Source organism: Micropterus salmoides, unplaced genomic scaffold (genome assembly GCF_014851395.1).
Source record: "Micropterus salmoides isolate LMB-PRFRI ecotype aquatic unplaced genomic scaffold, ASM1485139v1 Ms_hic_scaffold_6, whole genome shotgun sequence".
Taxonomy (NCBI): domain Eukaryota; kingdom Metazoa; phylum Chordata; class Actinopteri; order Centrarchiformes; family Centrarchidae; genus Micropterus; species Micropterus salmoides.
In genome coordinates, this window is record NW_024044348.1 from 1,368,090 (window position 1) to 1,387,340 (window position 19,251).

The 19,251-nt window shown below is 42.7% G+C and overlaps 1 protein-coding gene across 2 annotated transcripts in view; it reads right to left on the reverse strand.

Annotated features, from left to right (window-relative positions):
* The window catches only part of LOC119890266 (serine/threonine-protein kinase BRSK2-like), a 146,635-nt gene that overhangs the window by 63,025 nt on the left and 64,359 nt on the right, over nt 1-19,251 (reverse strand). For both annotated transcript variants that reach the window (XM_038701444.1, XM_038701443.1), the window contains exon 2: nt 15,373-15,467. In XM_038701444.1, coding sequence (XP_038557372.1) covers nt 15,373-15,467 — 95 coding nt within the window. The remainder of the gene's footprint in view (nt 1-15,372; nt 15,468-19,251) is intronic.

The window sequence follows — 19,251 nt, forward strand, 5'->3', positions numbered from 1 at the left end:
GTGAGCCTGGTCAGGTGGGATGTGTCCAGATCTTTTTCTCCCCTTCACCCGTGATTTTCTGACATGTAAGAGGTGTGAAGTCAGACAGCTGGGAGATTGTTGGGGATCTATCTGCCATAAGGACAGTGACTCAGGCCTTGCAGGAATAAATGGCTTCGTTCAGAGTGAGTCAATTTTGCAACACACCTTCTAAAAACACTGACAAATGACTCATTCACTGAAGAGCGAGGGAGGGATAAACAGTGCTAATCAAAACACACTCCCTCCTCCAATGCTGTGAGTATGGCCTCTCCACAGCCCGGCCCAAACACAGGGTGTATAGAGCCGCCTACTACATACTACTGCCGACCGCAGTATGCAGTGTGTACTACGTACTGCGTTTCATAGTAGTGTGCAGTATGAAACTGTTAAATTGATTTATTATCTTAGACCTGGCTTAACCAGTTTCCAGTTCTGTTAAGTGGAAGTAAACAATAGGAGGAATATATGTTTTAGAGCAGGGGTCGGCAAATAAGTCCGGCATCGTTCCAGATTTTTCCAAGCTGTTACATGGCGGGCCAGCACAAAGTCAAACCGTATGAAATCATGTACACGTTGAGCTCAGTCAGTACTGTGCAGGACTCCCGATGGATAGACAGTTAGGTCCATTGCATCTTATTGTGGATTTTTTTTCTCCTTCGTTGAACAAATACAATAAAAGGACACTTTTGCACATGCTCACATAAAGCATGTGCAAAAGTGTGTTCGCGTTCCGGCGTTTGTTCCGCATTCGTAAACCTATGGACGCTTATTTTTATTTTCCTGAGAAAATTCAGGGGAATCCAGTCACACGTTTACTGACGGCTTTTTCAGAGGTGTGTCAAGCAAGCAAGTCATGACTGAGATCTATTTCAGCACCAGCCGCTATCAATTTATTTATTTTGAATTTTTCTGCTATCAAAGCAGTCTGGCTGCTGGCCAGATATTACTGCTGCCGGGCCGGTTCTGGCCCGCGGGCCCCCTATTGCCAACCACTGTTCTAGAGCTTTGCATCATGGTACGTGTGGTAGGCTGGTCCAAGGCGTACTGGAGATTTCTTCTAAATCAGTACTGCATTTATATATATTTACATTTAGGCCAAATCAGTACATATTGCTAGTATAGAAGGCAGTTTCCAATCCAGCCCCAGTCATATCACAAACACAGCATCTAGCCATTAAAAGCTAAACACACTGGCCATGATTGATGCACACGCCATATCCTGACAAGTGGAAGTCAGGATATACATTATGGTGGGTTGACGTACGACATACACAACTGGTGAGTATTGCCACTTAGAGAAACTGCATCCAAAGGCCAATGAAGGAATGTTCCACGACTGAACAGCTCAACGCCTGAATGCTCTAAAACATTTGCATTTTGCTCCTTCAAGGAGGACAGGAGCCATCGTCAGCAGATACAGTGGAGACCCAAAGTTACAACCAGACCAATACTCCTGCTGAATACAAAGCATAAACTAGGAGTAAGCAAACAATGTAAAAGACGAACTGTGCTAGCAACAAACACTGTGTATTTGATCTGTGACAATATCAGTGATTGGAACATACTGAGCGTATAAATGGAGCTGCAGGAGGGATTTCTGTTAGTCGGTTCTAACTCAGTTAGCTGTTAATGTCAGCCGCTCTCAACATAAGGAAGCCTTATTGATTTTCCTACTAAAGCCTAGTTTTAACAGCATTTGGCCCCTGGTGGACACGTCTTACACGTGTGTTCACACCCTGCTGATGCATATTTTCCTCAGCCCATTGAGGGGCGCAGAGCTCCTGACTCATGCCAACAACCTCCTCCAGCCGACGCCTCCATGCGTGATAGCTCCTCTTAATGAATTATAAGGATTGACTCGGGTTGCAATGCGCTGCTTCTAAATCCCTATTTAATTGAAACATGATACAGAGCTGAGGGGCACGAGGGGTGATAAATTGGAACATCCGCTCGGTAATCAAACCGCCATCTGTTGCTATGACGTTTGGGACATCTTGGAAGAGAGGAGGAGAGCTGAGGACCCACTCCAGCATCCAATCGCGGTCAGACGGCAGCCGCGCAATCGAACAACCGCTTCATGCGATTTGGCAGACGACACAGAACATCCAGGCATTTCGTGAAGCAACACACGTGAAAGAACAGGTCTGCTCTGTGACAGAGTAATGAAACATCTCAGCGGAGTAGAGGAGGAAAGAATGGGGAAGCAAGCAAAGAAAAGAAATAATAGAAATGGAAAAAGAATCACAGATAAAGAGAGAAAATGGAGATGGGAGGGGTTGAAGAGAAAAGGAATGAATGGCAGACTGCAGGACAGGACAGCAGAGCAGATGTCTGCATTTCAGCCATCAGCTCAGCAGGGAGCGTCTCCTCAGCTCGTCCAGCGGCTGCTGCTGGGGCTGCTGGGTAACTACCAGGCGTTCTGCCCGTCCCCCCCCCCCATTCAGACGTCTGGTGATGAGGGGGATGGAGTTGCAGCCTTCACAACCTCCTCAGTGTGTGACTGCATCAGACAGAATTCATTAACGACAGTCGTTCAGAGGGAGCGGTGGCTGATGTGACGATTAAGGTCAGTGGTGGTGAATCATGGGAAAAGGGGCAGATGCTTTCTTCTGTGGTGGATTGCAATCAGGATCCTTTCAGTCATCCGTCATCTGCTTCGTCACTTCTGGGTCACCTGTAGGTCATTTCTCCGTCATTCAAGAAATCCGAAACAACGACAAGTTGAAGATCCAGCAGAGACCAAGAGCTTTATTTCCACATTTTTACAGTCATGGTTGATTTTCTTCTTATAACCACTGTAAACAGAGTCCGTAACAAACACAAGAAGCTCCAAGTTGATAAAAATGCTGATGCACTCATCTACTGTCTACACCAGAGCTATTCAATTACAATAGGGCTGGATTTTAAAACGAGGACATGGAGATGGAATCACGAATAGGGATGGGTATCATTTTATTGACACACTTGTATTTGTAATCCTTATTGGTTCGGTTCTGTATTGATACTCATCAGTTCTTATTTATTACTAATTTATTGCCTTTGAAAAAAGATTTTATTTGAAAAAAGAATTTAATATTTCTTATTAACTAAATATTTTTCTAAAGTAGCATCAGGATTTACAACAGCAAAGTCACTATTATCAGACTGGACTGAACAACTCAGTCCTTCCTCCTCCTCCCTCTCTTCGCTGGTCTGTCTCCGGCAGCTGAGTTTATAATGTGCCATATATTAATGTACGTGGCAAACTAAGCTAAAGGCAGACAGCTTTCACTTTGGCTTATTTTTAACGATAAGCTATTAGCCTAGTGTTTCCCAACGGGGGCGTTCTGAAGATGATGGGGGGCGCTGGAAGCAATATTCTGGAAAGGGGGCGCTGAGCTGCCTTTGGGGGGCGTTTGTTGACGTGAACACTGTAGAATTTCAGCCACATGCGTTTACTGTGTAAACTCTGGAAAACAGATGCTGTCTTTCGTGATATTACCATGGAAATATGTCTTTTTCTTAAAAGCGTTAATTTCTCTGAGGAATACACCGTGAACGCCTTTCTATCGCTTTACACATTCACAAAGGCAACTTAGCATCCAGCACCTGATGTAACACCAGCGAGTGCCGTGACATTAATCAAGTGGACCAAAGTCCTTCTTGGCAAGTCATGCCACTCGGCCGCCATCTTGGCAACGCCTCCTGGCAGCTATTTTGGACCAACTAGACGAGGCTCCTATCTGAATGAATGGAGAGAGAGAGCCAGAACTGCACGTTCACTGGTCACCGGGACACAAAAACTACATGAATAGAATCAGCAGTTAAATCTGATAAAAATTGCTGAAAAAGTTTGACGACTGAAAAGCGTTTTTCCCAACCGGTTATACTTCTACTACGCGTGCGTCACCACTTCCGCGCATGCGCAGTAGAGGAATAACAGACCCTTACGTCAGTGGAACCACACGATTGGCTGAAATATGTTTCCTGCTTTGGCTGTTAAAAGCAGACGATTGGCTTTCTAGCAGGAGGGGCGGGATAACCGCCATCTTTGCCGTTACGGGCTTTCCCCCTAGAGTTGTATTGAGGATGTGATTGAGTGGCGTGTCTCCTCTAAAATGTCTGAGTGGACCCACCTGTGAATCGCATTGAGTTTGTGCCCAAGCGGTATCGTGACATGTAGCGTTTCAATTTAAAAAATGTAAAAAACTGAGGCTATCTTGCGCTGTTTGTGACTGAGCTGCACTTTTTCCGAGCTGCTGAAGTTAACGTGTGGATTTGTGGTGAGATCTCTACCTGATCACAGTGCTGCTTAGGCTACCTGTCAACCCTTTACCGTTCTATCCCACAGTTATCCTGTTTAAATTCAAGTGTTAAAACAGAGGAGTTAGCCTATTAAAGTCCAGGAGTTAATAACACAATTAAAATTATTAATTTATCATTGGAGGTGAAAAGGTGCCACAATTACATTAAAAAAGGTTAATTCAAAGAGGAGGAAAGACAGGATGATATTAAGTAAGTTGATCTACAGGAGAAACATAAAGCAATAAAGAATACCTGAGAGCCTTACTGCATTATTTTCTGATATATTTTGAATTGTAAATTTGAATTTTTTTTTTTTTTACCAGAATGCAGGACATTAAGTCTTTAATGCTCAAAATCCCCAGACCCCCACTTATTAGGTACAAAAGGTTTCTGAGGAACATTCATTTATTAATTAAATATAATTGACTATTGACACAGCTTTTTTGTTCAATGGGAAAGTCTTAAAATTGTTTGTTATTCACAGTCACCTGCGGAGTCCCCCAGGGGTCAGTTTTTGGCCCAATCCTCTACATCATTTACATCCTCCCCCTCGGCCACGTCATCAGTTGCCAAGGACTCTCATTTTACTGTTATGCTGATGACACACAACTGTACATGAAATCTGACCCACACCCCACTGCAGCTTCACCAACATCATCATCGTCTTCAACACTCACCGCCTGTCTGGAGGAGATAAAGGTGCAGTTGAACAGCTCCAAAACTGAGGCAATTCTTGTTGGCACCTCACATAAAGTCCAGTCATCCTCCATAACCGGTATAACTATCGCTACCACTAATCTTGGTGTAAGATTTGATCCAAAATTCACCTTTGAAGCCCATATCAAAAACCTCTGCAAGATCTCCTTCTATCATCTCAGAAATATTGCAAAACTCCGTTCTACACTCACCTTAGCTGATGCTGAAAAACTGGTCCACGCCTTTGTCTCCTCCAGACTGGATTACTGTAACGCACTTCTCATCGGGGTCCCTAACAACAGTCTGCAGAAACTGCAGTATGTTCAGAACAGTGCTGCAAGGATCCTGATGAGAGTGCGAAAGTACGACCACATCATATCCATTTCTCCATTCACTTCACTGGCTTCCCGTTTCTGCTAGGATTGAATACAAGGTCTCACTTCTCACCCACCAGTGCATCTATGGAAATGCCCCCCCTCTACCTGAAAGAACGACTCACCCCTCTCACTACAACATGATCCCTCCACTCAAAAAACTCAAACCGCCTCCAACTCCCCAGAACTAAGCTCAGCACTCTGCTCTGCCGCTCCTCGGACTTGGAACGCCCTCTTCGACCATCTGAGGGCACCACAGACTATTGCGACTTTTAAAAAAGGACTAAAAACATTTCTTTTTAGCAGAACTGAGTTTTAACCTTGCACAATAATGTCATTGCACTATTTATCTATATTTTACACTGATGTTTTTACCTTGCTTTTATGATCCTACCTGTAGCACTTTGAGGTTTGTCTTAAATGTAAAGTGAATTACAAATAAAATGTATTATTAATAATAATAATAATAAATAATAATGGTGAAAATTATTCTCCAAACACATCTATCAACGCTTTTCAGTCCCCCGTATTTTACCATTTTCTCCCGCTGGCCTTCTGTTTAAACATTTTCCACTAAACTGTATTTTTAACCTAAAAAATTACTAAACATTGTTCTCAGGTAAAGCAGGTGGCTGTTTGAAGAACATAACCTGTAACATCTAGTGACAAGTCATTCACTCAAATGGCACCTTCCAAAAAGAAAAGAAGAAAAAGAAGAAGAGCAGCGTGAGGATTCAGTTCATGTAAAATCTGCCAGAAAGGCTTGATTTTTGTGGGAGTAACTCGCCAAATAGGAGGGGGATTACCCAACATCGTTCAATATCCTGCTTTTTGTAAATATGCTACATAGATTTTAGGCGATGTCAGCCTCTCCTACCTACCTCTCCCATCCCATTTTTGTAATCACACTCTTCTACCATTTTCTCACTTTTCCAGTAACCTCCCTCAAAATGAGTCATGTATACATATCCTCATTCGCACGTGTTTTCATTGATATAATGCAGGGGTGTTCACAGCATTTCACTTTCAACCTGGTATCACATTCTGACTACCTACTTATAGTCACGTACGTACTTAATGTAGGAATTAGTTCACCCAATCATTGTCGCACTGATATTTTAAAGGAAGCGTTTTCCTAGAGGTGATTTTAGGATTTACTGTGTTCCCCTGTTTAAAGCTAAACTCTATGTGGACTGCGGTAAGGGCAGTGAGACGACCCGGGGCTTGGTGCCGGAAAACTTCCCTTATTTTCATATCCCAATGTTGACCGGTATGCAAACATCCATCAGTTTACAGACCGACGTCCGGCTTCACATTTGTCCCCCTGTACTTACTCGGTCTGTGTCAGTTTTCCTGTGCATTGGGATTATTACCTACATTTCAGATGCACAGAACAAACTGCCGGTTTGTTTACAACCTGTCTGATTGATTGATGTTCGTTTTCCTACTTCTTTTTAACGAAGTTGCCACTTTCTGAAATCTCAGCAATTAACTAGCAGAGTACCATGTTACCATTACTGAGAGAACAGATAGGCCTGAGCTTTAAAAACTAAATCCAAAAACCAAGAATATATTTAACCGGTAAATTTCGCAATCTCTCTAGTTGAGCTTAAACGCACCATTTAAATGCAAATTTAAAGAAAATATAAATTTGCTTTGCAAAATGACGGTCTGTTCTTCCATCACACACACACACACACACTCTTCGTGCAGTACAAGCACCGGAAAGAATCAACACAGTTAAGTCAGTATTGACACCATTAACACAACCAGCCAGTCGTTCAGGAGATAAAATGAGTCCGGTCAGGCATGAGAGGGCCGGGTCCGACCTCTGAAGAAGTCAGACACGCAATCGGCTGCACATCAACTGGAAAAAGAGATTTAATCGTGTGCACGCGCGCACACACACACACACACACACACACACACACACACACAGACTTCCTGTACTTTCATGGTTACCACACAAATGTTCCCTCAGGACCAGAGTTAGACACACAGATGCACAGAAAGCTGACACTGACAAAGTACCATCATCGTTAGACGCTCAAGATTCACTGTTTAAACAGCTTTAGTTGTGATGAATTGGAAAGTACGACTGGAGTTCAAATACCATCAAAACAACAGATTTCTTCATTTATATCCTACTTAATGTCAGAGAGACCACTGTTTTTCCATCTTTAAGTTGCCAATAATCAATACCTGTTGGATTTACATTCATCAAATGGACTCAAACACAAGTCCAATGGGATGATTGTGTTGCTCTGTGTCTGCTGAACATGTAACCAGACTGCTAATGTGTTGGAAAGAACAACTTTGTTAGGTCTCTTAATTGATTCAAATTTAAATGTTCACAAAAGAAACAAAAACAACAACGTAACAAATTGTGAAATAGGTTTTTCAGTTCCTAATTATACAGCAATGGAAAAAAAAAAGTTGCATTAGCACAAACTTCATGAGGGAAAAGAAAATTCTTCTTGAAGTAATTTTTCATTAAAAGAGAAAAGACGTGATTAAAGTGACTTAAGTGAGTAAGCAACTTTCTTTATATATCATGGAGCCCCTTTAAAGAGCTAAGATGTCACAAAGTAAGAAAATAAAAATAAAAAACACCTAACATGCAGACATAAAACATGATGGAATCTGTGCTTTTAAAGGTGTCCACAGTCCAAAGTTTAAAAGCCACAACATCAGACGAACAGTCTCCTTTAGTTTTAATCCATGAACGAGGAACAACCTACCGACCCTGATCAGAGGACCGTGGAGACCTGCTGGTCATACTGGGCGGCAGTAGATCTTCAAGGCAGGCGGGAGCCAAGCCATGTAGAGAGCTATAAGTGATCGCAAGAAACTTGATTTGAAATCTGTTATTTTTACTCTACTCGGATTTATTGTAATTATTTAGCTTGTTTGTAACCGTTCACTGAAATAAATGTTTTCAATTTGCGTTTTTTTGTGTAAAGCTATTTGATTTGCATTTTCTGAAAACATCACTGTTCACGAACACTGCTTGAAATACTGCTCTCCAAATGAAATGGCATGTATGCGAGTTTGTGTGCCTACAGTTTACGAACTGGCCTCCCTCCACTCCAGATAATGAGTCCTTGACTGATCTTTCCTCTGTCTGTTAGCCGCTAATGCTAGCAGCTCAGTATAGCCCACCTGTGGTTCCTCTAATGAGCCTCTCCATTAGCAGCAGTAAGGTGTAAATGCCAGGTTTGACATCTGGGTGCCAGGCGCGGTGACGATGCGGCCTGTGTTAGGTGCTGATCTCTGAAGTTGCGCTGTAAATGTCAGGCCACTCATCTCACCAGGAATCACACACACAGATGGTAGATATACTGTAGACTGTAAGCCTGGCCGGTCGCACAATCGCATAATAATGTGCACATTAGCACATGACAAAGGCAGAGAGACCACAGGGGCATGTGTGGAGAGGGGCCAGGAATAAGTTGATGATGTTAACATGTGAGAGTAGATGGCTACAGCGAGCACTGGCAGACGCCAGCAGCACGGGGAGCTTCTGAGAGTTCAAATGACAGCTGCAGGATTTACTTTCGCTCCATTTTCATATCATCACTCAAACGTTATTCGCACGGTGACGTCTTCCTCCTGTGGATTTTCGGTTGATGTCGTCTGATGTTTCTGCATTTAATGGCTGCATTTGTGTGGTGCTTTTACCAACGTGCAATGAGCTCGTCTGGCCATCAGGAGCACTTTGGGGTTCAGTATGACCAAAGACACTTTGGCCCCCTTTACACCTGGCATTAAAATGCGTTTTGGGTGATCGGATTGCAATCGGACAGCCTCATGAAAGAACAGGTGTAAATGCACCGAGACGCACGGAGGATGTATTGTGATCAGATCGGCCAAACCACTTCCAGAGGTGTTCAGGGACACATTATCAGTGCATTAAGTACAGTAAGTGTAAATGCAAACGTGTTGTCAATCCCATACAACAACCACCAGAAATACGTACCGGTCACAATCTTTAGGCGGCTGTGGCTCAGGAGGTAGAGCGGGTTGGCCATTAATCGGAAGGTCTGTGGTTCAATCCCTGGCTCCCCCTGGTTGCGTGTCGAGTCCAGTGTATGAGTGAGTGTGAATGTTAGTTTTTGTTTGAGCACTTAGGCTCAGTGTATGAATGTGTGTGACTGGTGAATGCAGATGTAGTGTAAAAGCGCTTTTACACTACATCTGCAAGACTAGAAAGGCGCTATACAAATACATTTACAAATCAAAAGTTTGACAGCGCAGAGGTTGGTCCATGCAGTGGTAAACAGCGCTGTTCATTGTACGTGCAAATGTTTTTGGTGAATGGTGAACTTAATGTGAACTCACTTGCTGTTCAATATACTCAATATAAACTCTTAAAACAGCAGAAAGGAGTACACGCTATGTAGCACAAGGAGCTTAAGTTTTAAGTTTTCCTTTTATTATTCAGCGCACTGAGAGAGGAAAACATGGTTACATTGAAGAAAACAAATCTCTGTGAAACAAACCGTTCAGAAAGTTATTTTACAGTCCATATACAAACTGTAGCCACTGACGTTGTGGGGGTGGAGCTGGACTCTGTCGGTGGTCAGAGAGGAGGATGCTGTCCAAGCTACATGTCATCTTGGACATTGTCTCCCACCCACGCCATGACTTGGCCATCGTCAAACTCTGTAACTTATCTATCAAAATGTCAGACACTCGGACTGTTAACTGGACCTGTAGTGCAATAACTGACATATTGTGCAATATTTTCTGTTTCAACACTTGGGTACTATGTCTCATTACGTTAGCATTACACTCCTGTAGATACTGTATAATACTGCAAATATCCACATTTATTTTATTCTTTTATATTCTCTACTTGCCAACTTCTATTCCTTTTACGCCTTGATGTGCAAGCAAGTATCTGTAACAAAGTTAATTTCCCCTAAAGGATCAATACAGGATTTCAGATTCTGATCTGATTCTGGATTTAGTTATAGAGCATTCTGTGAACCCGCGCAAACAAGAGGAGGATGTGACGTTCGGTTGTTTGAGCTGGACAGAACATTCGGATCTAAATGTGGAAACTGGAGATGTATATTAATACCAGGTGTAAAAGGAATAAGGTTAAAAAGAGATGTGTTGTAATGGCAGGTGTAGAGGGGGTCTTAGTACTGCCACTACTCAGTTACCATCTCTTTAAATGAGGAACTATTTGGCCCGCAATTTTTTTTAATCTGGAGCCCCTATCAACAAAAATGATTTATATGATAATGTTTTTCTGACCTTAAAGAGGTGCCATTGTGCTCATTTTCAGGTTCAAAATCTTATTTAGGGTCTGCACATTTCCACAAAGAAAGGCTTACTGCTCCTCTTGTTCATACTGGCCTTGAAGGATCCATGGGGGAAGAAATTCAGTCTTTGTTCTCACTGCATGTCATACAGGGTTTGGCAGAATTGTGCACGCTTGACATTCTTGTCCGGAAATGAGGTTGCCCTCACACTATGTGTATATAACGCCTCAAGAGTCATAATTCACATGGTCTTTGTCAGGTAGATGTAAACACAAGTTGTTTTAGTGAAGTTCAAATGCATTGAACAAATGCATCATCTAGTCTTTCTTTCAAAAGCAAACCAGAAACATGACAATGATAGTTTAGAGCAGCCAATGGAAAAGCTTCAAGAACTCTATATAAACTGCACCACTCAGGGATAAAGGAATGTATTTATATGGAAATGATTTGGGTTCTTCCTTTAAAAGGTTGCATGTGCAACAATGAACAAGGGAAATGTAAATGTGTCTTGTATTGTGAACAGAAGATTCATTCATATGCAAAACCTCAAAAGAGTACACAACGCCCAACGCTACACAAAGTTCAGGATAAAAGCACCAAAAAAGAAAAGAAAGAAACAGAAAAAGTAAACCTGCAGTTCTGTGAAAATGTCAAACAAAATGGGGTCTCTTCAAAATGCCAACTGAAGCAGGGGGGAGCAGCGTCGGGTGAACGTCATGTTTTAAACATGCAACTCCACCAAATCCCCTCTTTCTGTTTTTTTTTTTTTTTAAATATATTTATATTTTTAGGTGTGTGGTTAGACTTCATTGTGTGAGAACAACACGGCCATAACTCAAGCCAATAGCAGCCTGTTGCCATGACAACAGGGCCTTAGCATCTTCTAAAATAAGACCGTGGCGGGAAAGATTAGAGGAAACTGCCGGGGCAACCCCCCCTAGACAGACAGGAGGGAACGGCTGGCATCGATCTCGGCAGCGTCAGCAGGCGGAGGAGAGCAGAGCGAGCGTACAAGAGAGAGAAAAAACTCCAATTATTTCAGCTGAGAGGCAAACTGAAGCATCTGCTACCTCCATCTCCTCCATCCAGAGCTAATTAAAACACAACAGGCTGATGGGTGACTATCTGATGAAGATGAAAGTGAGAAACTGATCATACACCAGTGTGTTTTGTTGTCATGACACAAGAATATAGTAAAATAAAAAAGTTGATACTAGTACAGTCGCTGAGGCAAAGAAATGTGACACGCAGGCTTCGTCCAGACCTTCCTCACCACATTATTTGGGGGTAAAAGCCGAAAGTTAGCACAGCGAGACGCTTCGTCACGTTGGAGCCGCTTCCTCCCTCACAAACCTCCTTACTGCAGCTGCTGCAGTTTTTTAGTGAAGCTGAGCCAAACTTTGGAGCATTTGCTGCGGTCCAGGACCGGAACCAGAAGGACTCTCTTCTTCACGCTTTGTTGACGGAACAAATGAGGTGACCTTCGGTCGGCGTGGCAGCTCCTGGCAGATCAGAGACACTTTGATGGGCTGTAAGATGCTCACTGGAGTTCAGCCTGGAGCTGAGATATGCAGGAAGTCAGAAACCGAGAAGCAGAATCCAAACGCACGGGTCTGATCCAGTCCTCGGTTCTTGGAAATACTGGTAACAGTTCCAACATGGAATCACTTCTTGATACCCAACCCTAAAGGGGGGTAGGGAGTAGAAGCAGCAGTGATGGTGTTGTTCTTTGTTGATGAGGAGGGTGACAGTGATGATGATTCTTACATCATCATTACACACACACACACACACACACACACACCTTGGTGCTCCCTGTGTTTTTGTATTTTATCATCTTCTTGCTGCAAAAACAAATTGCCCTTTGGGGGGAAACTAAAAGCTGATAGCTAAATATGACCCAAGCTGTGCTCTGCTCAACCACAGTGGTGATAACGAGACTCCTCAGCTTTCGTGCCCGTATGGGGACTCAACCAACCAACCACTCAGCAACAAGCTCGCCTCTCTGACCTTTAGGTGCCAATGATATCTTTCACAGCCTTGAAACGTACTTTTAAGTTATCTTGACAAGACTCGTGTCACGTTACTGCACAAGACAATCAAACGCCCTTCTACGCTCACACACGCTGACAGCAGCAACAGTGTTAACAACCAATTAGCTGCCCGTATAAACTCAGGAGAGGTGGCAATGGTGCGGTGGATAAGACACATGCCTTTGGTGTGAGAGACCCCTCGGTGCTCTAGAGGCGTGACCGCTGACATATATAGCAATTGGAAGTCGCTTTGGATAAAAGCATCATGACGGAGAGAGATGGCGTCCTCACTCACATTAGGATGAAAGCAGAAACGGCCTGGTCACACGAAGCTGCCAACACAAACGTAAAATCCAAGACGGATAACCAAAGACGTGTGACTCACAGACCTTCTCATTGGAAAATAAGCAGTAGATCACTACAGCAGGTCCCATCTACACGAAACCCTTAGTGACTAACTCAAATACACAAATAACACGAAACACAAATACACACGTGTGTGTGTGTTTGCTGTTCAATAAACCAGTTGATAATGAGCCTGTCATGTCAAACATGGCACTGCAGTAATCCAGTCCAAAACACTGCTAATTATACACACAGAAATGTTCTGACACTCATAGAGAGAATATAATAAGTCTGTCAAATCAGCAGGATGCCCTTTTAACATGTTATAAAAGAGGAAAATACAGTATAGGAAATGAGTTTTCTATCACTTAGATCAGACAATGTTGCCAAGTGTTGCTTTGCTGTGGAGTCATATTTTTTGGTAAATGACTTTATAAGCTTTCTCCTGCAGCTCGGGGCTTCTGTAAACATTAGGAGGAGTAAAACATGAGAAAAAATTACCCTGTTAACTGCTACAGCATTTACTCTACTCCCTGCAAATTACTCAGCCTTTTTATGTGGATGTTTAAAGTTAGGCTCAAAAAAGAAAACAGTCGGCAAGACTGTATTAAGCACGGCCAATCATTTAAATCAGTCTGAATGAAAATGTGTGGACTCCTTGGCATCGCTTTATAATGCCCTGGTTATACTTTAGCCTTGTTTTTGAATGTGTAGGGCTTCACGGTCAAGTTAGCAATAATTAACATGAATTTGATTAAAGTTAGAAATGTCCTCCGCTGACCAAGAGGAAGAAGAATAATTCCACGCACACTTCCAACCTGCTGAATGCGAGTCAACCTCACAGGAAGCTACTGTACATGTGACCCATCCTGCCTGATTTAGCTGCATCCAGCTGTTTGTTCGAGGTGTAGGCAGACAGAGAAGTGGTGACAGTGATAATAAAAGAGCAGGAGTCTGTCCGCTGTTGCATGTCCAAACACCTGCTCTGTATTCAGCTGTGCTCAGCGTGTGGGTGAAACACTGACAGAGAAATTGAAACTTAAAGACCGTACCTGCATTGCATTCTGGTCCATTGTCTTCTCTTGTGGGTGTGGGAAATGAATGTTTGTGCAAATGGTGTTTAAAGTAATAGTAATACGTCAAATTACATGCAGCTAGAAATGGAGAATAAATTACCTTTTGCCATTTTTATACTGTTTAGGATAACGGTGGACATGTGCTATACGTTTGTAAAGTCAATAAATCCCATGAAAGTAGCAAAACCAACAATGACTGTATGTCGTAACAAGTCCGCTGTGTGTCTCCGTCCTCCATTGTTGTCCAGAAACTATTAAAACACATCAGTGAGCTTTACTGCTGCTCTGGGTCACATGGAAACTCTTTCCCTGCCCTCACTGGGTCTGGGTCTGCTCTTGGTACCCTGTAGCATGATTTTGGACGTGTAGGGCTCCGCGGTCAAGTTAGCCATAATAAATATCCAACGTCCAATTAGACTATGTCTTACTAGATAAAACTTGTGGTAAAGATCATGGTTTGGGTTAAATTACTACATGACCTTCGTAACGTAAATAAAATCAATCAATGGTGACTTTTTGTTTCACACGGGAAAACAAACACCAGTCTCCTGGTTGAAAGTCCAGTTTCTGGCATACCCATCCTACCCAACCAGCTCCTGGAGTCTGGGGAGCCCCAGGGGTCCTTGAGGGGCTTCCAGGGGCTCACCAGTAAAAAGGGCAAGTAACACAATGAAGATCTGACAGTGACTATTCTGGTCATGGGTTTCATACACTTTCTGTAATAAAACATCTAAAAGTCCTTTCAGAGGGGCGATCATGGGACAAAATCTTATCAAATGGGGGACCATGGTCTAATTTCTGTCAGTTTAGGGGTCCTTGATGAGAACCACTGATTTATTTATTTACTTACCTACTTTTATCGATCAAAAATTACAGTACAAGACTTCCCCCAGAGCGTTGAACTACGACGCTAAGGGACCAAACGTGACGACTGGCTGGACACGTTCCTTCATCACCGTGAACTTCATCGCCCCAAACACTCACTAGAGCACCACATGTGGACTCATCCGCTGCTGAAATGTTTTTTCTCCTGTTTGTTTGATAAAAGCTACAGTGAGCAGCTGTTTTCAGAATTTCTGATCTGTTATATACTACCTTAAAAATGTGATTATTCATCTCAAGGTCTTTATTCATAAAAAAAACTAAACAACAGCTGAGGATTCCCCTTAGGGTAAAAAGACAAGAGCAAGGACAGAAATGTCTTTATCCCAGACCACAAGGCGCTCACAAACACTCAGACGCACACAGACAAATTACACAACTGTCTTACCTTCATAAGGACAGACTCGCTGAGCTTTTCTCTGTTGACGATCTTTATGGCAACTTTCTGACACGTGACACAGTGGATGCCCAGCTTCACAAGACCTGAAACACAAACATGAAATAAAATTCACATCAAGTAATTTCTTCAAAGCTGTCTGATCCACGCTGAGGCAACAGGGACATTTCAGATGTTCTGATGTGCACAGAAACTCTCAGTTTGACAGAGGATATCATGGCAGGAGGGAAGAAGAGCTATGGATCTGAATTAGCATTACATTCAAGGTTTTCTGTCTTCCACCGGGACAGCGGGCACTGCTGGAATCCAAAAACGATTCGGCTACATTAAAGAAACTCCACAGACTGCATCGAGCCCAATGTTGTAGATAAAATCCACACTTTCTGAAGTAAAACAGACAACATGAATGAAGCTGGAAGGTTCATGCTTGACAAAATAATCTCAACTGAGAAGGTCTTACTTGCTTTCTCTGAGGCTCAGGTGTGTGGACCTCAGGTGGGTCTCACAAGACCCAGTACGCTATGCTTCCCAGTCTCAAAATGTGCACAATCACTTTATAAGCAAAGAACTTCTTAAAGCCGAACAACTTAGACCTTAACAGAACCCATTTGAAGTGATTAACCACTAACAACATAACGGAGAAATGTTTTAAAGGAATAGTTTGACATTTTGGTAAATGCTTGTTCGCTTTATTGCCAAGAGTTAGATGAGAAGATTAATCCTGCTCTTCTGCCGTCTGCTAAATATGAAACCACAGCCAGGGGACAGTTAGCGTAGCTTAGCGGGGGGAACGGGATAGCCTGGCTCTGTCCAAGCACCTCTAAAGCTCACTAATTAACTTCCGCTGGGCTACTGACTTCCTGGAGTCTTTCTGTCATTGTGATGTTGCCAAACAACCGGTGGAGAGTAAGTGACTGGCCAGGCCAAGACATACTGCAGTCACAGCACAAAACCCCCTCTGCAACGATCTTCTCATATAACTCTCAGCAAGAAAGCGAATATGTCTTAGACTTTTCCTTTAATATCGGGTAAAGGTTTTCTATGCTGCCAACAAGAAACCTGAGTTTCAGGATAGATACCAAAACAAAACTTTTTTATGATATAGGTTATGAAAGGCTGGGCGTCGCGATGCAGGGCGGGCACAGCAAGAAGGTCCTGGGGTCGAACCTTGCTCGTCCCAGACCTTTCTGCGTGCAGTTTGCTTGTTGTCCCCGTGTCTGTGTAGGTTCTCTCCGGCTTCCTCCCACCATCCAAAGACATGTAGGTTGATTGGTGACTCTAAATTGCCTTTAGGTGTGAATGTGAGTGTGTATGTTTGTTTGAACTGGTGACCTTTCCAGAGTGTTTCCCCATCTCCTGCCCAATGTCCAGCCCCCCTGCGACCCTGCATGGATAAGTGGATAGATTCCAGATCCTGTCTGTTGAGGCTCTGGATACAACATTTAACACAACATATAGTCACAAATATTTGCATAAATCCTTTAATATACTAACATAAAAAGGCATTTCTCTGTAGTTCAAATCATGTTTAAGGAAACTGAAAGCAAACGCGTTATTAGTGACGCTTGTTTGCGGCTGGTTTCACTACCTGTAACCCTCCCAGCTGTATGTTGTCTGTCAGTTTACAGAGCATAAAACAGGCGTATAAAAATGCAATCGACTTGCATTCTGCAACTCCAGAGTCTCTTTTTCATTATGTACTTCGGAGGCCTCGCCTGACGTGACTCTTGGGCCGTAACAGAAATGTCAACACACAATACCTTTATCTTATTACAGCCACAATGGCTCCATCCATCTCTATCAAAGCTCTGACACCACACGGTATATTTTACTTTGTGCTGAAGGCCTGCAGACGGCAGCGGAAATGCCACTGCGCATATGCACCTCTTCATTACCTCACGCTGCATATATATTTCACAGGAGATGAGTGTCTCCCTATTTGAAAGGAGATTTCCCTGCGGGGTCTCACAAGGAAACAAGCAGTTCTGTAAGCAGCGGGGGTGTTTGGGCCAATATGGCAGCCCGGGGCCCCTTTTATGTCTCCAGTTAAAACCGAAATGGCATCCTGGGCGACATTCGCTGGATCTCATTGATCTTGTTGTCAGAGCAGCTCGAAGATGGCTACAACTGCTCACCACAACACAGGCCTAAGAATGCCTGTAAAGACTCCTCTATATGGAGGTGTAAGTGTGCAAGTGTGTGCACAAACCCCCCCATACAGGTTCTGAGAGGTGATGAAGAGGTGGGCAGAAGGAACAGGAAGGGAGGATGGGGTGAGTGCAGCAAAAACCCCACAGAAAGTTCAGAGCAAGAAGATGGCTGAGCAGGAAACTAAAGAATATGAACAGAGACAAAGGTGCCCAGGGCTTAAGTCATAAATAAGGGTGTGTTAGGCAGCTATTTTAACAGGCTGAGGTATCATTCCTCTTCCCTAAACGATCATTTGAGTACTCACTCTAAGCCAAAAGCAGCTGTTTGTATTGGGCCTGCAGCTGAAATGGGCCAGTCGCAGTGCTGAAGTATCACCCGCTCTGCAGCTCTACAGAGCTTTTTACCCTCTTTTAGCTCATATTTGCTTCAGCCTCTGTTTCCATCAGCAGCAGCTGTTTTCTGATAAAGCCACTGTACGCGACCTGCTCAGCAGCAAACAGCAGACACACAGTAAGCTGGTGAACGTAGCGGAGCTTTTAGCAGCTGACCAATCAGATATTTTCTCTGGAGCTGATGGAGCGAGAGGGAATATTGAACTTTACATTCTCGGGCGGACACAAACATGACGGATGACGGATGCTAATGTTTCTGTGCTGGATGTAGTCAGCTGTTTGCCCACAGATCAGCCACAACTACTTTAAGGTGATAATATGGCAGAGATGGTGCAGCTTTATTGCATAATCACATCTTTATTTATATATTTTTATCTTGATATTATTAATACAGACAGCTGAAAGTATAATTACATAACCATATTATATAATATTCTGGTGTATCATGTCATAGCTGACAGCATCATATTACTCCTATGTGTATTGTCACTTTGCTTGGGACAGTCTTCAGTTTATGTAGCTGTGGGTATCACATGTTTACTGCTATTAACTGTAAGTTTGGTTACTTACTCGTTTAGAGTTTCTATTTTATTCTATTCCTATATTTATTTTATACACTTATAATTTATTATTATTATTTTAAGTTTATGTATTTATCTGTTACAGCAGCACAAAGACAGATATAAGGTCTTTGTGCTGCTGTAACGCCATCAATAAAGGATTAGCTAATCTTCTGCACCCAAGTGGATCATTGCAGCTTCAACAACATCAAATCAGATGATTAAGTATATCAACAGATCAAAATAAGCTTTATATCCCCAAATTCTGATGCAAAGGTTTTAGTAATACATACAGTACGTTTTGTCATACTGCTCCAGGTGGCAGCCTGAAAAGTTACAAGTGCAGCAGCAGTTCTCTGCTTCGGTTACTGATTAAGACTGGCTGTGTGACAAAGACCACATTTATTTCATTCAGGTTTCATTACATAACATTAATTTAGCAGAATGAAACAAGAGCCTGACATTATTGGAGACACCAAGGAGGGGTTGAGGCTTATTTCTGCAGTTTTTCAGACAAAGAAACATAAACAAAATTAAATTTACATTAAATTTATTTAGCAGAACCCTGACAAGATAAATGTACAGTGAGGAAAATAAGTATTTGAACACCCTGCTATTTTGCAAGTTATCCCATTTAGAAATCATGGGGGGGTCTGAAATTGTCATCGTAGGTGCATGTCCACTGTGAGAGACAGAATCTAAAAAAAAAAAAAAACCAGAAATCACAATGTATGATTTTTTAACTATTTATTTGTATGATACAGCTG